Raw genomic sequence first — 27,335 nt, 5'->3', positions numbered from 1 at the left:
AGGTCTGCAGTCCGCTGGCTTGGCTCGCAGGCTCATGCTGGGAGGTGCACACTCTGCAAGCCATTTATTTCTTTAATCTCCATTGTATATTCAGGCTACAGAAATATAAGCTGTGATCTGGTTTTCTGGAGACGTATCAGCGCCGGGAACCTGAGTGACCTATTTTACTTTGTTCCCGGGTCTTCCTGTCAACAGGGAGAATCTCACAGGGAATCCTATCTTCCCGAACAAGGCGGCAGCTTCAAAGGACGCGGAATAGCGGATTAAGTGATTAACTAAAACGTCCCAATGACAAGTCAGTGAAAGTCAATCCACAATTTTGGGACAAGTTGGAGCATTTGGAGAGAGGGACCGAGTCAAAATAAACCAAGAAGCCAAAGGAATAAAATGCATAAAGTGTTTATAGTGAACGGTCAGGGCAGGGCTGAGATACGGATCAGAGATCCCCAGGCGAGACCTCACCCACTGAGCCCCTCGCAACGTAGACTGGACCCTTACAGATAACGGAAACCTCTCAAATTTAATGGCCAAATTCCAGATCCATAGTGGCCAAAAATACAACTTCTTGGCAGCTCATTGCCACATAGAATAAATCAATAACGACCCGACCCATGAAAGGACCTGGACTGGTCCTCGACTATCGATAACTCTGCTGGTTAATAAAAGCAGTAAAAAATAAAAACAACCCTGTCGAGTAGAAATGATGGAGTGGTTTACTGGGGCCGGTGACCCCCTCGCTGTGCCCAGTACTGGCGGTACGTGCGCTCAAAGAGTTCCTTGCAAGGGATGTTGGCATTAAGCTTGGCACAGATGAGGAAGGAGCCGGCCATCTTCCGGTGCAGGGAGTAGGTCTCTTCCGGCGGGGGTGTAAGTCTGTGTTTTAGCATGACTGGGATCAGGTCGTGGATCCTTTTGGTTGTGTTTTGAGTGCCAAAACTGAAGGACTCCTCTGAGGCAAAAGCCTCTCCCAGAATCATCACGGCATCGATGTGCGCCTCTTCAAACACCTAAAGACAGCAAAAAAAAACACAAAAACACCCGTTATAAACTAACCTGGTGTAACAGCACAGGAAGGTAAAACAATGGTAGACACCCCAAATACGCCGACCAGCGGTGGTCCCGTAGGGGATCCTTCACAGAGGTCAACAGACCTTACCAAAAAGGGCTAAAGACAATAAACCACCCAGGATACAAAGAACCGTCTCATCGAAAGAATAATACCAGCAGCCCTCGACGCCGGGACCGGTAAATCTGGATATTGGGCCACTTGGTTGCTCTGATATTGGCTTCAATACAGAAGTGGAAAAAAACACAGAAAAACCTCCTAAAGGATTCCAGAGCCAATATCTGAGGTTAGTCTCGCACACTACCTGATGGTTAACACAGTCACGAAGCAGGATGAGGGGAGACATGCGGTGCGTATGAAGTGGACGGTTTGTTGCTGGTTGAACTGCTCACAGGGAGGCATAGTGCGTTTGCAAATGAAATGTCACAGCTAGGTCAATGACCTGAACATAAATCAGATATAACAGCATATCCATTTAGGAAGGATTTTGTATTGATGCCTCCTGATATCTGGCCACTAGGGTCTTCCTTCCCCTGTCACTGTATATGCCTGTACATGGCGATCACCTTAGTCTGTGGAGAGGGGCAGGGGAGGAGGAGGCGGAGAGCACAGCCATAAGTCAGAATCTAATACTCCTATAATGGTGGATGATATTTCACTTCATAACCCAGGACCCTCATTTTCTGGCTACAGTCACCTCTGTTTCAGCGTTCCTCACCCCGTACCCTCTCCATAGACTTGGAGCTTATGTCTGTCTATGAACCACTAGAGACAGTGATCGCTGCAGGGAAATGGGTCAGGTGAGCCAGTGAGGTCACATTTATTCTTCACATGGCCTATTTGAATCTCCATCTAATTCAAGTGAATGGGGCTGAGCTGTAATACCAATTACAGCCACTACCCAATGTATGGCGCTGTGACGGGTATTCAGTGTAGAGGCCGAAGCGGATGAGGGATGGCGGAATTATCTGACAGCTACAAGACATGCACTACAGGGACAAGCAGGATGCGGCCATATATACCCCTATCAGCCCGGACAGGACTCGGGGTCAGTGTGTAAGGTCGGGGCCGCTCCGGAACAATACGCTTATTCCTATCCAGAAACGTGAGGCTGATACTCAGACACTGCCAAGAAGAAAAGATGGAAAATTCTGTCATAGAGGAAACGATAAAGCTGTAAAAAACCTGCTGCGGCTGCATCGGAGACCCTTAATGGCTTCCTGTAATATAGGTACGACCATGATCTGCAAGGCTGCACAGCGCACCACCTGGCTGATCAGAAAACTGCATCGCTATGGAAGTTAACGCAGCTTAAAGTCACACCTCTGCCCAATGCAACAGAAGCCAGGATATCCGGAGCCATGGAAGATCACCAGAGAACGTAAGATCAGCGGCAACCGCAACGGCTCCATCCAAGTGGATATAAGTAAGCTGCTCCTCTAGCGCCACCTATTGGAAAGTATCACCCTACAGATCAATGCAGGAAGCCAAGTGACATGACCTGGGATTAAAGCCAAGACAGGACATCTCCTCTATAGGACAGCGGTGTCAGGGTCATCAGTGTAGAGCCGGGTACGAGCTGGTTGGGGAAGAGGTCGCAGAGATCAGCAGGGAGGGAATATAGAAAATATTGAGGGGTCCTCCTCCTGAGGTTACCCTGCAGGGGACGAGCTCTTTATGGATTAATAAGCAGCGTTAGTAACCTCGATGATTTTCTGCTGCTCCTGTTCTGACACTCGCTGGGTCCCTGCTGGTCTCTACAACCTGAACGCACAGCAAGCGCCGGCTCAGACCGTTGCTGGTTCTAGTTGTGCTCCAAATCAGAGAGCATCCAAACCCGGTGATGGAAGGGTTAAAATATATATACGTCTTAGCAGGATTACACCCAGACGTATATAGTCTATGGGCAGTCAGGAAATGGTTAAGGCTGAGGCACGCAAAAGCTGCGATTTTTGTGGTTTTTGCTGCTTTTTGACCCAAAGTCAGGAGCAGATTGAGCAGAAGGATCAGCGCTTACTGAATACTCCCCTTAAAGCTACGGTACATGTGATTACTGGAGGAGGGAGGGCTGGAGAGCGACCAGATAAACCAAAAAATCAGGATGCGGCTGTCAATGTCCGGGCTCGGAGGATGAGCGATCTGAAGACGGCGCAGGCCATGGCTGAACGAACAGATTGGATGTGAAGGATCCGCTGAGGACAATTAATCCGGCAGCAGAATTCGGAGCTCAGCTCTGGGTGTCCGGCCGATCTGTTCTCTATAATCTGCAATGTACCATCACATAAAAGAGAACAAAATCCTCAAAACTCACAAAGGTCCAGGCAATGAAACATATAACAATGAAAAGATAACACAGCAATGTCCTGTGCGCTGTCTGAACAGGCGGCTGTGTGGACGGCGTGTACCGAGCCATTGTGGGACACGGCGGTCACAGGGCAGGACAATACTTCTGGCCATTCAGCACAGGCACACGGCCATGGCCACTACATTACCTTCTATATGTTCTCTAGGACAAATCCACGGGCCAAGCTGTGAAGGGGACGTCTGGTGTATTCTCATATAACCTATAAGGGAGTATTATTGGGGGGAGGGGGGGGTCTATGTCCAGGGTCCTTATCTCTTGGTCAGAGTGGACAGGACTTACAAGGGGAGGGTCTCGCCCTGTCCTGTATTACACAGATAACTGATTTAAGGGATTCTGTGTAATACCTCATATTGCCTCCAGGTAAGGGGCTTTCTGGGCTAAACATAAGGATAGGTAATCAATACCAGATTGGAGGGGTCTGATATTTGGAGGGTTCTCAGCAGCTGACAGACAATGGATCAGGAAGCAGACAGTGCTGTTCTCTGTGTAGTGGCCGAACAGAGTCACTGCAGCTTCATTTTCAACTAAGCGAACAGGAGGCAACAATGAAACACATGGGCGCTGACCTACAGTACCTGATCTGACCACTACACAGAGAGCGGTGCTGTCTGCTACCTGCTCCATTCTCTGTGTATCAGCTGCCGAATGATGGAGACCCAGAGAGGTCTGACATTAATGAATAGAGCTGACCTGCAGTACCTGATATGACCCACTACACAGAGAGTGGTGCTGTCTGCTTCCTGCTCTGTTCTCTGTGTGAGACTGAAGGACATCCCAAGTGTCAAACTCCAGCCAATCTGATACTGATGATGGGGCAATCACATGTTAGTCCAGAAAACCCATTTGGGAAAAAGACTATATATGAGATATGATGTCGATATATATATATAGTCCCAATGATGTGCGAGTTCCCTGCACAGGAGTGAGCCTCCGGCCCGGTCACCGGTCTGTCCTTGGACCACTTTAGGTAAGTTCTGACCACTACACACCAAGACGCTCCGACCGCTCTTCTAGATGTCTCAGTTTGGCTGTTTTCAGTCACTTAGATTCTCTTGCTCACCGGACACAAACCACGGTAAGCCCTAAATGGGACAGTGATGGACAATATCTGTACAGCGCTGCGGAATATGATGGCGATATATAAGGAAGAGAGCTAAAAACAAATAAATAAATACTGGTCACTGGATAATGTTATTCACTGCACTTCTCAGTGGTTTTAATGTCATGGCTGATCAGTATAGAGCTACTGTATATATATATATATATATATATATATATATATATATATATATATCTGTATGACTCTCTCATATACATATTCCTATATATCTACCCACCGATGTACCAAACTCAGAGATAGATCTATATGTACACACACATCATGGTGGGATTATCAATGTATATGTATATTATACTATATTATCCGTATATTGTCTGTGTATGTGTGTGTATGTATATGTGTGTATATATATATATATATATATATATATATATTATCCGTGTATATGTGTATTATTTTTGTACATGCATATTATCCGTATATTATCTGTGTATATTACAGTATATTATCTGTATATTATATGTGTATATCATATTATCTGTGTATATTACAGTATATTATCTGTATATTATATGTGTATATCATATTATCTGTGTATATGTGTATCATATCATCTGTATATTATGTTATATGTGTACATTGTATCATCTGTGTATATTATCTGTATAATGTGTATATTATATTATCTGTATATTATATTATCTGTGTATATTACACAGTATTATCTGTGTATATGTGTATTATATTATCTGTATATTATACATTATCTGTGTACATGTATATGTATTTCATCTGTGTATATTATATTATCTGTATATATCTGTATATTATATTATCTGTGTATATTATATTATATATTATCTGTGTATATTATATTATATATTATCTGTGTGTATTATATTATCCGTATATTATATGTGTATATATTATATTATCTATTCTCGCCTTGACTACTGTAATTCCTTACTAATCGGTCTTCCCCTCACTAAACTCTCTCCTCTACAATCTATTCTGAATGCAGCGGCCAGGCTCATCTATCAGGCTAGACGCTACAGCGATGCCTCCGATCTGTGCCAGTCATTACATTGGCTGCCTATTCATTATAGAATAAAATATAAAGTTATTACTCTCATCCACAAGGCTCTCCATAATGCCGCACCTCCCTACATTTCTTCCCTCATCTCTGTCTACCGCCCAACCCGTGCTCTCCGCTCACTCAATGACCTAACACTTACATCCTCTATTATCAGAACCTCCCATGCTCGTATACAAGACTTCTCCCGAGCTGCACCACTTCTCTGGAATGCTCTACCCCGGACAATCAGATTAACTCCCAATTTCTACAGTTTCAAACGCAAACTAAAGACGCATCTTTTCAGACAAGCCTATCACAATTCCTTATGCACAAAATTGTCTGAACACTGTATAAGCAATGCCGCCCCTGCTACCTCTTGTGTCACCCTCTCTACCTCATAGATTGTAAGCTCTTTTGAGCAGGGCCCTCAGTCCCATTGTGTGAAATGACGTTCTTTGTTATATATGTCTGTATCTGAACCCTATGAATTGTACAGCGCTGCGGAATATGTTGGCGCTATATAAATAAAATTTATTATTATTATTATTATCTATGTATATATTATATGATATTATCTGTATATTATATTATCTTGTGTGTTTGCAGACATTCTGGACAAATTCAGTTTTTTCCTCCAAGGTTTGTGGCCCTTTAAAACAGCAACTTCATCTCCGCAGCCTAAAATCCAATAACTCAGCAGAAAATCCCTCAGTAAAACAAACTTAAGCCCCAAATATTAAATTCTTGTGCATCGGCCAACACTGTCTGGTGTATGAGGGGCTGCCGGGCACCAGAGGAGAGGAGGAGGGTCAGAGGGGTGCCCTGTGACATGGGCTCTCTGTTCTTATTCCTCCATATAATAAAGCTGCCGCTTGCTGTCAGTGAATGGAAATGTCCTGAGGAATTTGTCTTGAGTGAGTAGTAAGGGACAATTCAGACACGTGTGTGGTCCAGTGATGAGATCCGAGTGACTGCTGCATTACCTGGACCAACCACAGCTCCGCTGCACATCCCCCGACATGAGACGGACTGGAAAATGGCGCTGCGAGCGCGACCTCAGGCCTCGTAGTCAGAGGATGCTGGACAGCTGGACCATAAATCTACATATTGCGGCAGCCAAGGGGTTAATGGGCTGACAAGTCGCCTCTCACCTGACAGAGGACGTCTCTTGGTATGATACTGCAGAATCCGCCATGAAATCCGCTCAGTAGATTATCTTTAGCGGCCTCACTATAGAGGCGCATCTCGAAAACCTGCTTGGGGGGGGGGGGGGGGGGGGGTATTAACCCATCGATGACTGGTCATCTTTGGCGCACGGCCCGTTCTTTTGTTCTGCACCCTACTCGCTGCTTTTAGTGACAGTGCACAGAGCGGGACGGAGACACAGAGGCCTAACAAATATATTATAACCAGACTGCCCGGATTTACTATGAGGCCGCACCCCAGGGCAGGTGCAGATACTGCAGGTCCAGGACACTAAGAATGACGTAACAAGTGCAGGTATTAATACATCTCTCCCCCCACCCCTATATATGTGGCATCTGTCCATACTCCGGGCCTAGCACTGCTGTAATATAACCACGATCTGTCTATACACTGACCCTGGCACTGCTGTAATATAACCACGTCACGACACCTGGATATGCCCGGGGCTAGATCTGTGTCATCTGTCCGTACCCCGAGCCCTGGTGGTGTAGTAATATAAACACATCATGTCACCAGGATATACCCGAGTCTAGATATGTGTCATTTGTCCATACCCCAAGCCCTGGTGGTGCGGTAATATAACCAGATCATATCACCAGAATATGCCGGGGTGTATATATGTGTCATCTGTCCGTACCCCAAGCCCTGGTGGTGCGGTAATGTAATCACATCCTATCACCAGGATATGCCAGGGTGTATATATGTGTCATCTGTCCATACACTGATACTGGCGGTGCGGTAATATAACCACATCATGTCACCAGGATATGCCAGGGTATATATATGCGTCATCTGTCCGTACCCCGATCCCTGGTGCTCCTGTAATATAACCACATCATATCACCAGGATATGCCGGGGTGTATATATGCGTCATCTGTCCGTACCCCGGTCCCTGGTGCTCCGGTAATATAACCACATCATATCACCAGGGTATGTCCGGCTCTTCTCATTTACATTCCAGCCAGTAAAGCTTTCAGCCGGGCAGATAATTATCAGACGGCCGCACAATAGGTACAAGAGCTGTAATGGGAACAGTCAGAGACGGAGACAACACGAGATCTTCTGTCTGGCTCCTCATTACTGCTAAAAGCCATCGTTGTCCATCACCATCAATATCCCAGATACAAGAATGTACAAATTATCGGAACGCGGCGTGAAGGAGAGCGCTGGTCTACTCCTGCTGAAGCAGGAACACTACAGGCGATGAACCCCACAGATGTGTATAGGACGTCCCAGCAGCATGCAGTCTGGCATCGTCTTGGGTCACCGGTGCCAGCAGACAGGCTCCTGGGGGTAGATCCCGTGCCCTGTGGGATCCCGGAGTCATTGCCGTGTTTGACTAAAGTGGCGTGAAAACAATTTGTTCTACTCCATTCAGGCACGGTGACATAAAGGAGACACCATGTATAGGGTCAGTGAGAAGGAAGCAGCGGGTAACGGGTACAATACCCAACCAGAATATAAGATAAGATAAGACGTGAGGTCAAATATCACCAAAGTGAGATGTGCTCCTGACCTAGGGCACCCGCAATCTCACAGGATCCGCCATCACCCTATAACATGCTAGAACATTCTGCTGATCATGTCCTGCTAGTATGTAAAGGCGCACATACACCTCAACAACCGGCAACTACTCCACCCAACTTCCTATGAAGACTTTGATTAGCCAAGTGTGCATGTGTTGTCAGTGGACAAGGGAATACTCAGCTGGTGGAGAAAAGGATCAGGCCAAGTTCTCATGTTGTTTATGGGGGTCTCACAACTCTTCTCCATTGGAGGGTCAGCCAAAATCGTCCTCCCTCCATGACACTATCTTTTTTGATAACCAGATAGAAGCTTGGACTTACTGCACAGACTGCCTGCGGATGGTGAGGGTTGTATACAAACATGGCGGCTGTGCTGATGTTGTGTTAGGTATACCCGGCTCATACTGCTGATCCCGGGGGCCGTATTTGGGGTCTCACATCTGGCAGACCCTGTGATCAGAAGTGAATCCCCACCACAATGGCCGATTTTCTCCAACAATACAAGGCACGGACTGTAAGCCATCGGGCACCTGTGGTCCTAATACAAGAAAGCAAACACTAGCCATAGGACACGTGGAGGGAAGGCCGGCTCCTCTCCAGTTACTCCATTTACCTTAGTTTCAAAACCAGTCAGAAATTTCAGGTCTCTGGACTTATCTAGGACTCTCGCTCTGTCGCCGTCCGCGGCCGCTCTCACAACCTGCTCAGGGAAGAAAAGGAGAAGGTCAGAAGACACAGAGCACTAGAACATCCTGAAATTAAGGGTTCTAGGAGTATATACAAGTATATAGAGGGGCTGTGATGTATTAGGAGTGAGCGAGAGAGAGGGGCTTACATTGGGGTATTGGGGACAACAGGTTTTATAAAATACCAGACCCTGAGCAATAGAACAGGCACGTTACTTGTAGTAAAGACCCTCCCAATACAACCACATAGCATCATACAACTCATATAATACTACCATATAGTCATAAAGAGTCAGTGTCATACAGGACATATAATATCGCCACACAGTGACATACAGGCCATGTAATACTACAGCATAGTATCACACAGGCCATATCTACTACTACATACTGCCGTACAGATCATATAATACCGTCACACACTGTCATTTAGGCCATATAATACTACATGCTGTTATACAGATCGTATAAAGCCACCATGCAGTGTCATACAGGCCATATCTATTACCGCATACTGTCATAGACCCCATACAGCTCATATAAAACCCCTATACAGTGCCCACAGAATTAGTATACGAGCCATTTATTCTTTAATGATCCCACATAAAACTACTTCTCAATTTCCAAGCATACCACTAAATAATAATAAAAAATTTTAGTTTCTTCCTGGGGTTCCCATCACAGAAATCGGGGTCCTGGTAAACTGACCTGTTTACAACCCCTAAAAGACCTCAAAGAGGAACCATCAGATCAGGGACTTACACAGAAGTCAGAGGCGGCAAATCAACTCACCTCAATATATTCGTCAGTAAAGATCTCCTCGAACCCCCGACTGGCTCCAAAATCCAACAACATCACCTAAAGGAGAAGGAAAGAAAGTAGAAGCGACTCTTGTATATAGTCTTGTATATGGGCAGCTTCTGACCACAATGTACACAGTATGAATTATTATCTGTCTCCAGCCTCTTAGTAAAGCAATGTGTCTCCATGGTAACAGACTACAGACTAACATCCCGGTGGAGTCTTATTATCCCGCAGTCATATTACCATTATCTGTAGTATAAGGGGCCTGACAGAGGGAGGGGAGTGACTACAGGACCAGACTACATAGGGTATGTTTGTAGTCTGTTACCATGGAAACGGGGGGGGGGGGGGAGTCTAGTACATGCGCAATGAAGACAAGGTGTACACTTCTGTGCACACTGAAGAACAGTGCCAGTGCAGGGAGTGCAGGTGACAGGTGAGTATAAAGGACTACATTATAACAGGGTGACTGAGGACATTAAACCCCTGGTCTATAAGGACCTGTGGGTGGTTTTAGTCTCCCAAATTGTCCTTCGGCAATGGAACAATAATACAAGTTGCTGAAGGTGAGAAGATCTTTTCTTATTATCTCCTTGTCCATCCTCTATGTCCTGTCCCGTTACCTTCTGTAGTTCGGCGTCATAGAAGAAGTTGGACCAGTTTGGATCAGTCTGCATAAAGCGGAACTGGAAGACTTCCTGCAGGCACAGCCGGAGGATATTGAAGGATATCTGAAATGATAAGATCTGAGCAATGAAAGAAGAAAAACCAAAAGTAATAAAACATACACAATAAGAATCCAACAGAGCGGCTGCAGAGCCCTCGACTAGGAGGGTTAGGCCGCAATGCTTTCAGCACCTCCACTGCTAACGACATCGCAATAAGCGCCAATGAAATCTCATCCATTTCTGACCCCAAAGTATAATAATCAGAGGCCCAGACGAGCTGGCCAAACATAACAAGCCGAGTTACTAACCTCTCCTGGGCTCCAGCACGACTACCTGCTGTCTTCTGACAGAAATCAGCGAACACTGAGGCCTGTGATTGTCAGCAGTCAAGCAGCAGTAACACTTGCGTCTATAGGTCATGTGATCTGCTGAGGCCTGGGATTGTCACCGGTCACATCAGTCACGCAGCGGTAAAACTTGCGTCTATAGGTCATGTGATCTGCTGAGGCTTGGGATTGTCAGCAGTCACATCAGTCACGCAGCGGTAACACTTGAGTGTATGGGTCATGTGATCTGCTGAGGCCTGGGATTATCCCTAACCTTAAGACAGCAGGAAGCCGTGCTAGAGCCCCCGCAGAGGTGAGCGGCACTGGTGCCTATGTTGGGTCACCTCTCCTGGGTCTCCCATTTTGAGTATAATAATAATAGCTGTTCTGATTTGGACATGTTTGATGCGACCGAAACTACAGTGCCCATGTGTCTGGTAATGAGCTACCACGTCCAGTGGGCAGATCTCACTTTACAGGCTGGAATCACACCATCTGCCGTTTTCAATACAGTTTTGGAGAGAAAACCAAGACTGGATAGTAAAGGAAGAAATAGATTCTGGAAACACGGCTGGTGCAAATGTAAAACACTGCATCCTAATCTGCATGCAACGCTAACACTGAAGGTCAAACTTTAGGATGGCATATTCACAAGCTAAGGTTCTCCCGATACCCCGGTGGAGCTAGGAAGGTAATTATAAAGTAGAGATCCCAGCTTGGAGAGCCCTGATGCTGAATATTCGGGGCCTCACATCCATACACTCTTATCTGACCTGGTTGCGAGTTTCCTGGTCCATGTCGGCGCACTGATCTAGAGGAACTCCAGACACCAGCTCCATCGTCAGCACCCGCCTGGTAGACAGATCATCAATCACTTGTGGAACCTTGAAGAAAGGATCATCGCTCAGGAGAGACCTGCAGGTCACAGAAGAAACCATGGCAGCTTTAAGTCTGAATCCTTGTAGTGCGAGAGAACCCGACAACCAAGGAGAAGCCGTCACCTTACAAGTCTCATCCTAACCCAGCGTTTATTGTTTTATCTTTCAATTTTACCAAAACTTTCTACAATGGTTGACACAGGCGAGGTGAGGCAAAGGTTCAGCTCCTTGACCTGTCGCTCACACTGACACAGACACTGTGCAGGCTATGTAGACCTTTAAGAACCAGTTTCTTCTCTAGGGTACACCAGGTCAGTACATACAGGATCAACAGGTGGGATCGTCACTAATATCTATCTCACATTCACAAAACAGCTGGAAAGTGTTAGAGGGATTGTTCTTGCATGGTGTGTTTATAGAGCAGAAAACCTCAGAGAACCCTAAAAGTAAGAAAACATTGTCTACCCTAAGAGCAGAGTCATATACTGTATATAATCCAGGGATATAGAGCCATAGGAGCTCCCACAATGCACCGCTCTCCGGAACAAAATCTGGAGATTGCCAGGACTGTAATGTGCCCCCAGCCCCATAGAAGTGTATGGAGCGCCGGTCACATGACCACACTAGTGATACAGGGGCTAGGGGTTCCTACCTCCTGATCATTGGGGGACATTTATTCCCTGCCTTGTGGATGGGGTAACAGGACAACTCCTTTATGTACTTGCTTAATCTCACAGTGCGATCCTACCTGAACCTTTTGGCACTGTTGGCTTCACGTATATAATCACATTCCCACGCCAGCTCTTTCTGCAGGACTTGGACACTGTTTTCAGGAAACAAACCTGTAAAGAATATTCACAGACCTTATAGTAGTGATCAGACATTGGACAGGTCATTAATATGCAAGTCCCAGAAAGTCACTATAAGGGCAGAAACTAATTGTAATGTAACTGATCTGATAGAGAATGAAGTGGCCGCCGCAGTGCCGGAGCAAACACAGCATCGGCCATGTATATGCAGCTATATGGACACTGCTGTATGGAAGGGTTCAGCTCCTTGACCAGTCACTCAGCACAGGTGACACATTGCTCATCTGCATACTTGGTAACAGACAGATGTACGTCCCCCACATCACCCCGGAGAGTCGCCCTTTATCATGAAACACATTTATAAAGGAGAAGAATAAGAAGCCTCGTCCTCACCGTCCGGCAAAACGACGCTCAGCTTCAGGATCGACAGCAGATTCTCCACATCACTTCTAATACTTTCAGCGATTCCAGGATACTGGGAAAAAGAGAGAAATGTGTAACACAAGCCGAGGAGAATAGATCGCACATATATCACTTATTATACATCGCACGTATATAAATTACATATCGCACTGGAAAAAGGTTTTCTGAAACTAAAACATTGATGGCCACAATAATGATCTATGGGGGTCTGACACCTGGTGCGCCCTCCAATTATTGTGGGGAAGGGGGAGGGGGGGCATTGCCTCTTCTATAACATTCTGACCAGTCTGTAAGGAATTTTTAATGGCAGGAGGATATATAGTGACTGCAGCGTATAGGACAGGAGGATATATATTGACTGCGGTGTATAGGACAGGAGGATATATAGTGACTGCGGTGTATAGGACAGGAGGATATATATAGTGACTGTAGTGTATATGACAGGAGGATATATAGTGACTGCAGTGAATAGGACAGGAGGATATATAGTGACTGCGGTGTATAGGACAGGAGGGTATACAGTGACTGCGGTGTATAGGACAGGAGGATATATAGTGACTGCGGTGTATAGGACAGGAGGGTATACAGTGACTGCGGTGTATAGGACAGGAGGGTATACAGTGACTGCGGTGTATAGGACAGGAGGATATATAGTGACTGTAGTGTATATGACAGGAGGATATATAGTGACTTCAGCGTATAGGACAGGAGGATATATATTGACTGCGGTGTATAGGACAGGAGGATATATAGTGACTGCGGTGTATAGGACAGGAGGGTATACAGTGACTGCGGTGTATAGGACAGGAGGGTATACAGTGACTGCGGTGTATAGGACAGGAGGATATATATTGACTGCGGTGTATAGGACAGGAGGATATACAGTGACTGCGGTGTATAGGACAGGAGGGTATACAGTGACTGCGGTGTATAGGACAGGAGGATATATAGTGACTGCGGTGTATAGGACAGGAGGGTATACAGTGACTGCGGTGTATAGGACAGGAGGATATATAGTGACTGTAGTGTATATGACAGGAGGATATATAGTGACTGCAGCGTATAGGACAGGAGGATATATATTGACTGCGGTGTATAGGACAGGAGGATATATAGTGACTGCGGTGTATAGGACAGGAGGGTATACAGTGACTGCGGTGTATAGGACAGGAGGATATATAGTGACTGCGGTGTATAGGACAGGAGGGTATACAGTGACTGCGGTGTATAGGACAGGAGGATATATAGTGACTGTAGTGTATATGACAGGAGGATATATAGTGACTGCGGTGTATAGGACAGGAGGATATACAGTGACTGCGGTGTATAGGACAGGAGGGTATATAGTGACTGTAGTGTATATGACAGGAGGATATATAGTGACTGTAGTGTATATGACAGGAGGATATATAGTGACTGCAGTGAATAGGACAGGAGGATATATAGTGACTGCAGTGTATATAGCGACACTTTGGTCTCGGTGTGGCTTTATGACATACTTGCCATTTTCACTGTTGTAACTTTGTGGGTTTGTTGTATCGTTAAAGTTATTTATATTTAAGGGGCGGAGCTACCATGACCTTGACACATGAAATGTCCACCGAGTTCTTCATCCCAACACGGCTCTTACTAAACCAAGATGGCAGTGATTGGTGAGGGCTCCTTAAGTTCCTGCCAGGACACTATCACCTCTTTGGTACATTTAGATGGAGAAGCTGTGAGAAATAGTCATTGGCCAACATCTAAAACGTATGGGACACCTTAAAGGGGTTTTCTGGAATTTTTGATGGCTTCTATCTCCATATCTGATTGGTGGGAGCAGAGCTGCAGGGACGATGGTCGGCAACTATACAGTGTACAGAGTCATCTTCCTCCAGCTCCATACACTGTATAGGACGGGCATCAAACGCAGCCCCATAAACTATAATAAAAAAAATAAAAATATACAAAAAACCGTGGAACATCATGGAAGCCACGGTCACTCACCTGGATCTTCATGGCTACCTCCCGACCGTCCAGCAGCCTGGCGAGATGGACCTGCCCAATGGAGGCGGCTGCAAATGGTTTATCTTCAAAATAGGACAACTTGTCCCTCCAGCCCGGGCCCAGCTCCTCCTCAAGCACCTTCTGTGAACAGAAGACCACCCAGATTTGTCAGGTCACTCGTCCTCCGCAGGTCACAGACAGGTCAGCAGGCCAAATCTACTCACCGTCATCTGCCAGGACGGCATAAAGTCTGCGCTCTGTCTCACCCGCTCAAAGATCTTCTGCAGCTGAGGACTGAGGAAGCTATTATCTACAAGAAGACGGAACAAAACGAGCAAAGAGCGGACTAAATAATTCAGGGATAAAATCCTTCATATATAAAACATAAAGAAGTGATATAAAGCCGCACAAAGTGATCCTAAACCTTCTATAGATAGATCCGGCTTTGTAATATCCGTCTTATTTCTATTGTGTAACGTCTTCCAGCGCTTTGAATGCCATCAGCAATGTTAACATCAGAGGCCACATCTCCGGCTTTCCTTGAGACAGTCAGAATTAAAGGGGTTTTCCGACCAAAGTAAGTCATCCCATAACTATAGGGTCAGGGATAACGTGCAGATCAGACTTTAGTCTCCCGTTCTGAATGGAGCAGTGGTTATGCAGCGGCAGAGATGGCAGTAATATAGTAATACAGCACTCGGCCATCTCCAGCGCTCCCGGTAAAGCGAATGGAATGGTGCACCCATTGCCCGACCCCCCCATTCCAAAAAGATGAAAGTCGCCATTCTCCTGATCAGTGGCAGTTTGAGCTGTCAGACCCCCACTGATCTGCAAGTTTATCCTCTACACTATGGACAGGGGAGGATTTGCTTTGGTAGGAACGGGATATTACAATCTTGAGCATTAAACAGGAGAACATGGGTCCAGTAAATCTGCAGACCCTGCAGGCTACACAGAGTTCAATAAGGGGGTCGGTGCTCTTGTGAGTGGCCCCCTAAACTGAAGTCCATAGGTGAGGAAAAAAAAAAATATATATATTATTCTCTGGACAGAGCCAGGGGTGTTCTGGGACTATGATATCACTGACCAGTCCTTAGGTCAAGTCTTCAATATCAGATTGAGGGGTGCCGACACCTGCTGTTGGGTGACAGTATTGGGAATAGCACAGCGGCTGTGACATGGTTACGCACCATATACGTTACAGCTGCTGCCATTGGAATTACAGCTCAATCTTATGACAGACTGCAGGCAGCATTGCCACGTGACCAATGACCATGGTGTTATTGGCCTCTTCATAGCCGATCTGCAAGCGTGCCACGTGTTAGACCCTCACCGATCTGCTATTGATTTAGAGGTCATCAACATCAGAGCCCTCAAAACTTTTTTAAGATAGGAATTCACCTTTCATAGGTAAAAAAAAAAAAAAAAAAAGATGTACCTGCAGCTGCCATGAGGGGGCGCTCACTATATAGACTTAGAGAATTAGTGTCACATTCAATAAATCCTTCTTCAGTAGCTCCCCCCGGTGGTGGCTGCAGGAAGCCAAAATCCATCCTTACAGAACCTCATCCACAAGCCCTGAGCAGAGCCCTATACATGTAGTGCTACAGAAAACCTCCCCTAAGTACCTTGGATACTCAGCATCTGCCCAATCTTCAGAGCGGCCCCTCGAACTTTACACAACGTGTCCACGATTCTCTCTGCATTGGCTTCGCTCATGAAGGAATTGGCTTCCAGGACAGTGAGATCTGGGAAATAAATGATAGAAAAACCATTAGATGCGAGCTTGTGCGATAGAGGACGCCTTCATAGAAAACACTCCAGGCCTAGAAACGTACGACAAGAGTTCATGGACAGGCCTGGGGTCAGGACAACAATGTCTGACCTCTCAGACTGGACATGTTAATGAAAGCCAAGCGGCCAGCTACTCTCTTACAGGGGTCATCATCGACAGTGCTGGACCGCCACCTATGCAGTAGACCCTCCTCGGACATGTCCATGCAGGGTCTATGAGGCAGACTAGGACGGCCAAGTACCGACCCCTAGATATTAAATAACCCCATCGATAACCTAGAATAACTCTGTGCAGACTGGGCTGGTGCGAGGTCACTGTATGGAGGAGAGCGAGTATTATAGAACTTATACATGACACGGCCTCTTCCCCTCACCTTAGTGCAGCTATAATAACATCAGGCTGGTGGCAATAAAAGTTTTCTATATGCGAACACACATTAATACCGTCCGAGCCCCGCTAAGTAAACGCATCTTATTGTTGTAGTCATAAGATTGGTAAGTTACCCTAACAAAGTGTAAAGTGACTCAATAATGGTCGATGTCCATGGTTGTGACGTCATATGTAACACACAACACGTCATAGCAACACTCGGGCAGGAAAACAACGGGGTCGTTTTTTTTTTTTGTTTTTTTTTATTGTAGATGCTCGCCTGTTTTCCACACCGCCGGCATTGTGTGCAGTAAATCTGAGCCATGTGGATATGCCCTAAATGTATTGTCTGCGGGGGAGGGGAGAGGGGTCCTGCAGGTGTATATCCCTTCACGCAATGCTGATATATCAGACCATGAGCATTGTGAATATAGTAGAGGCGGCCGTAGCCCAGTGCCCCTCCGTCCGCCATCACTCACCTTCTGAGTTCTTTTCTTCTTTTCTGCCCAGAGTCTGTTTTGCGGCCTCCGTCAGGGCTCCGATCCCAAGACTAACGGCCAAGCCTGAATGAGGGGTCGGGAAGAAGAGATGGGTCACCCAAGTCTTAAAACATCGGATAGAAAATAGGAAAACTTCAAAAAAATAAATACAATTACCCCCAAAGTTTGCCATGCGACTGATGCGAGATGCCGGAACCTTCCTCTCTCTAGCCCTGTCACTGAGCTGGGAACAAACACAAAGGTATTAATGCTTCATTACTAGTATGTGCGGTATTATAGTATGTACGGTATTATAGTATGTACAGCAATATAGTATGTACAGCAATATAGTATGTATGGTATTATAGTATGTACGGTATTATAGTATGTACAGCAATATAGTATGTATGGTATTATAACACGTGCAGTATTATAGCATGAGCAGTATTATATTATAGTATGCACAGCATTATAGTATGTGCGGTAATATAACATGTATGGTATTATAACACGTGCGGTATTATAGCATGAGCGGTATTATAGTATGTATGGTATTATAACACGTGCTATTATAGCATGAGCGTATTATATTATAGTACGTACAGCATTATAGTATGTGCGGCATTATCGTGGCACATGTGGCAGATTTGCCCTGCCCACACCATTATATAGCAGATGTACAACTATGGCGCCACATCAGTAAGATGGAGTTGTCGTGTAAGACCCTATTTGCCATTCGTTGTCTAAAGCCGGCCATACACTTTAGACAGACACTAGCTGAATATTCGTTTGGTCAACAGCTATTCCTCCAAATCCCCCATACACATGCACACTCAGATGGGCTGCAGTCAGACGCCCCTGGTGGCCATTTACCGCCCATGAGTGGCTCTAAAGCTGAACCTCTCCTTATAAACAATGTGTCATCAATGACTAGTACAGGTGGATAGAGGACATTTTGTAATAGATCTTATTAAGGAGATCCATTTTCTTCTCCACTTTTCAGCAGTTCCTTTCTACATATTAGTCTATGCAGAGAGGAGGAGGACAGAAAAGACACTCAAATAATCCCTGCTCCTCCTATACTCTGTGCACTTTTAATACTGCTAGGTTGTAGATTAGAGGCTAGCAGTGCACAGAATGAGGCAGTACATCTATTATCCAGCCAGCAGCCTCCTCCCCTCTCCCTTCTCCATAGAGCTCTGTGTGCAAGGCTGAATTTGAATATGAATCTTATGTACACATGAAGTCAGACTGAAGATAAGGAGGAGGAGAACAGCCTTATATGTGGAGAAGGAAACAGATCTCATCAATAAGATGTATTATACAGTGTCTTATACTCCCCTGTGCTATGGGAAGAATATGCAAATCTGACTTCCATGATGTAATTAGGAAGCCAGTGCCTCAAGAATGCACACCAATAGAGGGCGCTCCCCTGTGCTACTCACTTATAAGACTGGAGGTCACTAAGTTGTTACTCAATGACGACAACCACCAGACTACATGTACATGTCCGTGTGCCAGCCATGTTTGTATCAGATAGCACACCATACACATGACAGTGTTATCATAGGATGTATGTGCGGGCCCTAATCCCAGAGGTAAAGCTCAGGACAGATCCTATTCCCATCCGTTTTCTGTCTGTGCTTATTACAATGTAGGGACCGTCCATGTTATCCATGTGCCATCCGTGCCTGCTCCGACCTGTAAACTTAGGGCTAGTTCAAACGGTGCTATTGACCACATATTTTGGTCCTGATTTTGGGTGGGAAGCCGGGTCAGAATAGGACCAAAATGCGCCTGCTGCGGCTTCTGACAGTCGCAGCTTCCAGCTCCGGAGTAGGCCCAAATGAATGGTCTGGAGGGTGCCATTGCGAGTCGGACACCGAGGTTGAATCAGCCGCAGAATCCGCCTGAACAAAGGGCAGCTCGCTTCTTTTTTTATGAGCGGGAACACACCGCCCAAAAAAGAGGGCTAGCGGTCTACATAGACCTCTATTGTGAGGGGATGGATTTTGAGGTCAAAATTCGCCTATTCTTGCCCAGTGTGTACGAGCCCTTAGGCAAAGTTCATACACAACGTGAATAAATATTCTGCTGATCCAGTCCAGTATCTACATGATATGTGCAGGTTCTGGCAGACTTGGCTGCAACGTAAAGGATGTGAAGGGTTCACTTACATTGTGCTGTAATGTGGACGTGACAAATAAATCACATAAATGCCCCATCTCTCACCTCACCTTTAAAGGGATTCTACCATTAAAACCTTTTTTTGTGGATAAGATGTCGGAATAGCCTTTTGAAAGGCTATTCGTCTCTTACCTTTAGATGTGGTCTCCGCTGCGCCGTTCTTTAGAAATACCGTTTTTGACCAGTATGCAAAGTAGTTCTCTCGCAGCAATGGGGGCGTCCCCACCACTGCCAGAGAATTGTCTCCAGCGACGCCTCCTTCTTTGTCTGCAGCGTCATCTTCAATGTCTTCTTCCGGCGCAGGCTCGTAACTTCTAGGCCTCGGGCAGAGCAGACTGCACAGTCCACGGGAAAATGGCCGCTTGCACAGTATTGTTAGCGGCCATTTTCCTGTGGCCTGTGTGTCTGCTCAAGGCCTAGTTACAAGCCTGCGCCAGAAGAAGATATTGAAGATGACGCTGCGGACGAAGAAGGAGGCGGCGCTGGAGACAATTCTTTGGCAGCTGTGGGGACGCCCCCATCGTTGTTTGAGCACTGGGGCCCACCTCCATCGCTGTAAGAGAACTCATTTGCATACCAGTAAAAAAAAAAACAGTATTTCTAAGGAACGGCGCAGCGGAGACCACGTCTAAAGGTAAGAGACGAATAGCCTTTCTAAAGGTTATTCCGGCGTCTTATCCACAAAAAAAGGTTTTAATGGTACAATCCCTTTAAGGCTGGCTATAGGGGCATCATGAATGCGAGTAGCCTTGGCTGCCACCTGCTCTAGCACATCTATACCCCCTATAGGGGACAGCTCCACACTGTGGAATTACTTGGAAGGTACAGACAGAGCTGCACAGGAGGACCCGGCGGAGACACTAAACCTTAAAAGGGGCAGTGCTAAGCAATACAGACAGCAAGAAGGCAACTGAATTGGAATTTTAGAGTCACTTTGTAAAAGATTGTTATTAAAATGGTTTCCTTGCAGAAAATACAGAAATGATCTTGTCACAGCCCCCCCTACTGTTCATTGTGTGTTAATGCTGCTGCCCATGGTGGACTCGTCTCTCCGTGGAGCAGAAGGAAAGCCTATGTGTACAAGTCATCAGTATGGAGAACTTAAGACCATTTGTAAAGCTGCTTCTTGGGGTTTTTTTGGATGCGACGGCCCAGCCATTTACCCTTTCAGTGCCAGGTATGTAGATAAATACATCACGCCTGTGAATGACGTACTCCACGAGACCAGACGCTTCATGTCACAATGGTTTTATTCAGCCAGTCATCGGTAACAATAACATGGACGCCTTTATACTCTTTATACTTTATATACTGTGATTTCTAGGTCTCCCTGCCCCATTGAGCTTACACTCTAAAGCTTTTATGGGTCAGATAACCGAGCTCCACATCCCCTGCATAGACATGTCCTGGTTGGGGGGGGGGGGGGGGGGGTCTCCACTGGGGTAATCTTTATAGTAAATTCTACTCACACTGGACTCAACAGCAAAACCGTATTCAGCAAACCCCCCTAATGGTGGGTGCAGGAGACCTACATGAATCATCCAGAAGGGGTCCTGCCGGCCTTAGAGTCTAACTCCCAATTATTATTTTTTGTCATGTGTCGGGAGGGTTTATCATTGTAATATACTTTGTGATTATACTTTATACACCCCCCAACTACTGTAGGACTATTCAGGGGATCTGGAGCTCCGACCTCGACAGAACTGTCAGACACCCGCACAGAACGTGGGACATAGACGCGGACGAGAGAGGAAAAGAAGTTGTCACCGTGAAGCCCTTGAGGACACCAATGACCCACAACCTAAGATGTATTAAAAGCGGTCCCCCACCTTCTGTCGCTTGACTCTCCCATGATCCTCTGCGGCACCCTGTAGTTTCGCCTCCCGCGCTCTCTGAATCTCTTCAGCTGTTAACCCTCTAACCGTGCTGTAAGTCCTGACTTGTCCCAGGCCCGTCATGCTCGGACCCTTCTTCGGCCCCTCTCCAGGGTTTGTCCGAGGAGGAGGCTCTTCTTCAGATGGGGGCAACTCTGACATCACACTCCAGGAATCAGCGTCGAAATCAGTAGGTGGGGGGCGCTGTCTGGAATCTGTCTTATTGACCTAAACAGAGATGAGACCAGGTCAGTGCAAATCATTCAATAAGAAGCAGCAGGATAAAGGAACAACAAATATCAGCAACATACAAAGGTGTATTGGCGAGGATATGACAAACCAATGTGATCTGTGGGGTCCGAACTTCACTCCTAACACCTTCTCTCTGTATATCAGGAGGACAGGAGTGCAGATGAGCCCCATGGCTCCTTCATTCTGAGAATTGCCGGGGGTCCTGGTAGTCAGGAAGGGATGGGATATCTGCACAATATGCCATCACCTCTACTGGAGACAGAATACTCTCAGGGGGTGTTCACACATAGGAATGTGATGCTGATTTGGGGAAGGATTCCACCCAGATACAGCCTCGCACTGCTTGCAATGGCAGGCAGAGACCGCAGCAGGACACATAAATAAGCGTCCTCCTCGCTCTCGCTGTGGATGACGCCGCCGAATTAACCCCTGATGATGGGGCTTATTTATTTGGGTCTAATCGGCGTCGGAAAGTCGCAACAAATGCCGATGCCCTCTTCATTTTATGCCGTGTGAACAGCCCCTTAGGCCTCATTAATACTACAGAAGAGGAGGAAGAATTTGAAGCAGACAACCTGCCCCTTCGCCCGCCCCCTCCTCCGGCATAACGCAAAGCAATTCTCAGCATTGCATCACAGCTTTCTGCCGCAGGTTACCCCAGAGAGGTATCAGCAACATCAGCGGCGAGACTAGAGCTAATCTACCGCAACATGATCAAGCTGGACGCTTATTTTTTCATATCCTGCCTGAAATGCCTCAAAATCATCTGGGGTGTCAGGTGCGGTGTCAGACCCCCCCTCTGATCGCTTATTGATGACCCATCTAGAGAACACTTTAGGCAGCTAATAAACTAGACTATAACCCATAGATACAATGACAATGTACGGGAGAGTCTTCTCCTCCACAGGGATCTAAGTAACGTCACATCATTACACTGCTAATCTTCTTAGTGATGTCCTTAGTAAGACATCAGGTGTGACCTCCATATAAGTAAGAGGAGGCAGCGAGTGTCCCATAGTCTCGCAGATATTACAACTACATATTATAGAGCAGATCTGAGCGCAGCGACTTCTGCATACTCATCATGTGCTACACCCAAAGACGACCTAAAAGGGGGTGCAAACAATCCTTGTGCTGGACAAGAAGCACAACCATGGCGGCCACACAAGGAGATGACAAACAGTTTAGTATCTGCTGACCTCATCAAGCACCCGCACCCCCTGCTGTCTGGAGGAGCCGCTGTACATCACATCTAGTACAGCTCCATATACTGTGCGGCGCATACTGAGTGCTTAAATAGTGACAATTCCTGCTCTCCTAGTCAGGTACTGATAGGTTTCCTGCTATCATATTACTTGACCCCTTAGAAAATGCAACCGCTCCCATACGAGCTTATAGGGCAGTTGTATTAGAGAAATTGCCGGACCTGAAGAGTAGAATGACGTTGAGTGGCCGCACCACTGACTTACCTGTAAATTTGTGAACGCTGCGCTCACACATCGCTCCGCTGTGGACTGCAAGGACTTAACCCCACGTCCTAAGGTGGAGGTGGCAGTTGTCATACGTAGTTCTTCACAGCCCATCTTCACCATGGCCTGCGCCACGCGGGACGCTCCCTGCAACACCAAGACCACCTCGCTCCACATCCTAGGGCTGGAACACAAAATCTGAGGTCAATGCATGAACTATACATCATGGAGTCACATGAGAGGCCTTGTAAACGGTTTATGTGTAGATTTTACTGGTCTGAATACAGGGCAAAGAGGAGAAGGTAAATGTTGTCAGCAGTCAGCGATTAAGGAAGGTGGAGGGTGGAAAAAAATAGAGGAGTCAGCCTTAAAAGGGTTGTCAGAAATGACTTTATGGTGGCCTACCTTAGGATCTACCATAAATAGCTGATGGGTGGGGGCCCCAACAACCAATCCTCACATGGATGATCTGTTTGGGGGTACACTGGATCCCCCTACTATACAGTGTACAGAGCAGGAAGCCCCAGGTCTTGTAGAGTGTCCATCACCTCCAATAACATCATCTGGCCACTGTTCGGCTTCCTGCTCCAGCCAATGAGTAGGACAGAGGAGATTAGATAGATAGATAGACATCAGGCTTGGTCTCCATAACCTGTGTTACTTTATCCCTCCGCCTCTCCAATACACATTCATTTCATATTGAGTTGGGGGAGGGGATTCTATAACTTTTTAACCCAAAGAAATGTACTTAAATATATAAGATTTCTCACCTGTATTTCTCTCCACGTCAGCGATTTGTTTCTGTTCAGTGCAGATCTGGATGAAAGAAGTGAAAGATAATGTCATATCGGTGATGAGAAGACGCTAGAATCTCTGATCAGCCATCAATGGGGGACCAGGATCAATCAAAAATGGGTCAATAATAGGAAACGCCCCTCAAGGGGCCCCACGCCTTGCCGGCCTGTGTACTGTGCTGCAGGATGACATCACGCCTACATGTGTAATCGCTGCAGCCAATCACAGGCCTCAATGGTCATGTGAGCGTATACAGTGCACGAGCAATAAACCGTACAGCAGGTCATGTGATGTCACTACAATCAATTCTATGAACAAGGCAGAGCCCCATAGGGAAGCAGTGCAAGGGCAGATTTATTCATCCTAAACATGCAGGAGCCCCATTCATGCAGATCGCGGGGGTCAGACAGTTATAAAATAATCCTATACAGTCCATATCCAGATTATCATCTATCCTGTGGATTGGGGGCAGGTTAAAGGGTCACTAATGGGGCTTTAGGTGGTCCTTCCTTAGGACAGGTCATACACTGTTCAGATATTTGGGGTTGCAGCTCACCCCCCCCCCCCCCCCATACTGTACAGTGCACAGAGCTGGGGTGGAGGTCTCTGTACCCGGATGTCATTGCCACCCACTATTCCCAATATGGATCGATCTACATTCAGCTCCATGTACAGTGAGGGAAATAGAGCCCCGAATAGATATGGGGGCGGCAGCTAACTCCCCTCCCCCCATAATGGAGATGGTTATGTCCAATCTTTAGGAATAACAATGACGCGTGGGGGTCCAAGCTCTGCAGTTACACCCCCAGTATAGAGCTCTGAGGCACAGCTGTGGCCCCGACATTCAACATTAGTCATGGCCTCAGAGGTCGGACCCCTGAGATCATCCCCTAGCAGCACAGGAAGCCCCTTACACAGTCACCTACATGGGGGAGGGGGTATAGCCATACAGAGATGGGGGAGGGGGTATTTCCAGACATAGACATGCATGTACATCAGTGAGGTGGCTTAGGTATAGGGCACGTACCCCTATGATCAACAAGGAAACCCAGGGGTATAAAACTAAACCAAGTCTATCCAAGCACTGATGTAAACTATCCACAGCAGAGTCATATCCATGTGTAGTGACGTATGAGCAGACTAGTGACATCACACAGCTCACCAGTGTCCGCAGCTCTCAGGCACAGCCGCATTATTTATACATTAGCTGCCAATGCCAGGGGAGGACATGGGCACCTCACCTCTGACTCTCACTCGGCATCCCTCGCCGCCATCTTTGATAAGGGCACAGCCGCAGCAAACAGACTCCCGCAGTACCGGAGACTCTCGGACACCCGCCCGTACCCGGGACTGTCCAGTCTGCTCCTCCTCACTACCGTCAATGTCTCAGACAACTGGAGGGGAACAGACGGCGCTTGCTGCTCACAGCCAATTAGCGCGGTATGTACAGGAGCCAATCACAGAAGGGGTCTCATCGGTGCGCGCCCCGGTAGTGAATGAAAGAGGAGCTGTGATTGGCTGCCGGCCGGTGACTGTTTTGAAGGTTATAAACTGCGGGGCCTGAGTACTGAGAAGTCACGTGATGCAGTCCATGAATTAGATAAGGCCGGAAAGTCTGTTCTTAAAGGAGTAGAACATAAATATAACACCTGACGTAACATACAACACCTCAATATATAACATGTAACATACAACACCTCAATATATAACATGTAACATTCAACACCTCATATATAACACCTGACATGTAACATACAACACCTCATATATAAATCGACGAGTCCCAGTTGTCCAGGAGGAGGACCCTCTACCACAGCCCAAGGAACAAGTTGGCCTATGAGGGTGCGCACGCCACCCCCATTGCTATTCCCTGGAGCTGTAGGTAGAAGGAATTGTAGGTGCGAATATACTCCAACAGGACCAGAATGAATTCACAAAGGTCGAGAGAAAAATTACTCATATCCAAAAGAAAATCTTACCGCTCGTAGTCCATCTTTGTGATGGATGTGAGTATAAAGTGACACAACGTCACACATCACTAATACAGTATTCTCATCGAGCGGCAAACCATCAGTTCTATCCAATAGGTCACTAGTATCACGACGATATGATGGGAGGGTTCAACAAGCTGCTTCAAATAAAAATCAATAAACCGGCAGACATTTTCAAAAGGGCCATTTTTTACCAGGAGTTCTAGGTCTTCCCGGAGGGGTTTTAGAGTGTTTGTGGATCTTTGGTAAAAGAGAGAATGGAATTATCGGTTCATCAAATTTAAGACAGTTGTATAGCTCTCTTGAAATGACGCCCCTCTCGAGAGCTGATGTTAGAATGACCTCAAGGTCTCTGCAAAAAAAATGTATTACCATGTATACTCGAGTATAAGCCGATTTTTTCAGCACAGTTTTTGTGCTGAAAAAGCCCCCCTCGGCTTATAATTCGAGTCAAGCAACAAAAAGAAATTTATTTATTTTTTTTTTTTTTTGGGGGGGGGGGTCTATGGCCAGTCGCAATAGTAATGTATAGAACCTCCCATAAAATAGTGAAAAAAAAGGTTTAAAAAAATATAATAAAAAAAATAAAGTAAATAAAAGTTGTAAATCCCTCCTTTCCCTAGAATACATATAAAAGTAGAAAATGACTGTGAAACACATACACATTAGGTATCACTGTATCTGACAGTGCCCGGTCTACTGAATATAGGGGATCTGCAGTGCTCCTGTTCCGTCAGGAAGGGGTTAATAGGAGCACTGCAGATACCCTATATACAGCCAGGCTGAATTCCAAGTGGGGGAAAAAAAGCAGTCAGGGGAGGGGCAGACAGACAACCAAAACACCCCCTCCCCTTCCCCAGCAACCAACAACTACTGCACCCAAAACACGGACCATTTTAATTTTTGAAATTTTCCAGTAGCTGCTGCATTTCCCCCCCTCGGCTTATACTTGAGTCAATTAGTTTTCCCAGTCTTTTGTGGTAAAATTAGGGGCTTTGGCTTATATTCGGGTCGGCTTATACCCGAATATATACGGTATGTTCAATATGTTCAATATCTAATCCCTTGTGTGCATGCGCGCACGGCCGTTCTGAGTCACATGACGACGCCGGATCAGAGCGAGGCTGTATACATTTGCATCGGAGCCTCGTTTTTGGCGTACGGTCATGTGGACAATATATCTTCCTAATGTAGGAGAACAAGCAACCTTTAAAGGGATCCTATCATTTAACCCCTTCCCGCCGA

At 46.3% G+C, this 27,335-nt stretch overlaps 1 protein-coding gene across 2 annotated transcripts; it reads right to left on the bottom strand.

Annotated features, from left to right (window-relative positions):
• Positions 1 to 383: 383 nt before the first annotated feature.
• On the bottom strand, positions 384 to 25,544 carry COQ8B (coenzyme Q8B). 2 transcript variants are annotated; one of them, XM_075260609.1, is made up of 16 exons: positions 25,341 to 25,544; positions 24,075 to 24,120; positions 23,305 to 23,488; positions 21,539 to 21,811; positions 17,700 to 17,766; positions 17,523 to 17,606; positions 16,508 to 16,627; positions 15,104 to 15,189; positions 14,880 to 15,020; positions 12,864 to 12,945; positions 12,410 to 12,503; positions 11,557 to 11,698; positions 10,413 to 10,520; positions 9,778 to 9,843; positions 8,913 to 8,999; positions 384 to 1,007 (listed from the first exon to the last, which is right to left on the bottom strand). In XM_075260609.1, exons 3-16 carry the CDS (start codon positions 23,479 to 23,481, stop codon positions 714 to 716), a joined length of 1,821 nt encoding a protein of 606 aa, XP_075116710.1. In that variant the 5' UTR covers positions 23,482 to 23,488; positions 24,075 to 24,120; positions 25,341 to 25,544; the 3' UTR covers positions 384 to 713. The 2 variants fall into 2 exon arrangements, with proteins under 2 accessions (XP_075116710.1, XP_075116711.1); XM_075260610.1 differs by having other exon boundaries at positions 25,262 to 25,343.
• Positions 25,545 to 27,335: the final 1,791 nt, after the last annotated feature.

The sequence above is a fragment of the Leptodactylus fuscus genome, chromosome 11 (assembly GCF_031893055.1).
Source record: "Leptodactylus fuscus isolate aLepFus1 chromosome 11, aLepFus1.hap2, whole genome shotgun sequence".
Lineage (NCBI taxonomy): Eukaryota > Metazoa > Chordata > Amphibia > Anura > Leptodactylidae > Leptodactylus > Leptodactylus fuscus.
The sequence above is the reverse complement of the archived record's forward strand: the minus strand, read 5'-3'. Positions and strand labels throughout refer to the sequence as shown.

What these genes read in the sequence shown, in the direction of transcription:
- COQ8B (XM_075260609.1), bottom strand. Translation starts at nt 23,481, where the DNA reads ATGTGGAGCGAGGTGGTCTTGGTGTTGCAGGGAGCGTCCCGCGTGGCG. An exon ending in TTACTGACGAATATATTGAG is followed by an intron (nt 9,000 to 9,777) that starts GTGAGTTGATTT and finishes TTCCCTGAGCAG; the next exon opens with GTTGTGAGAGCGGCCGCGGA. An exon ending in TGACTGGTTTTGAAACTAAG is followed by an intron (nt 1,008 to 8,912) that starts GTAAATGGAGTA and finishes TGCTGTCTTTAG; the next exon opens with GTGTTTGAAGAGGCGCACAT.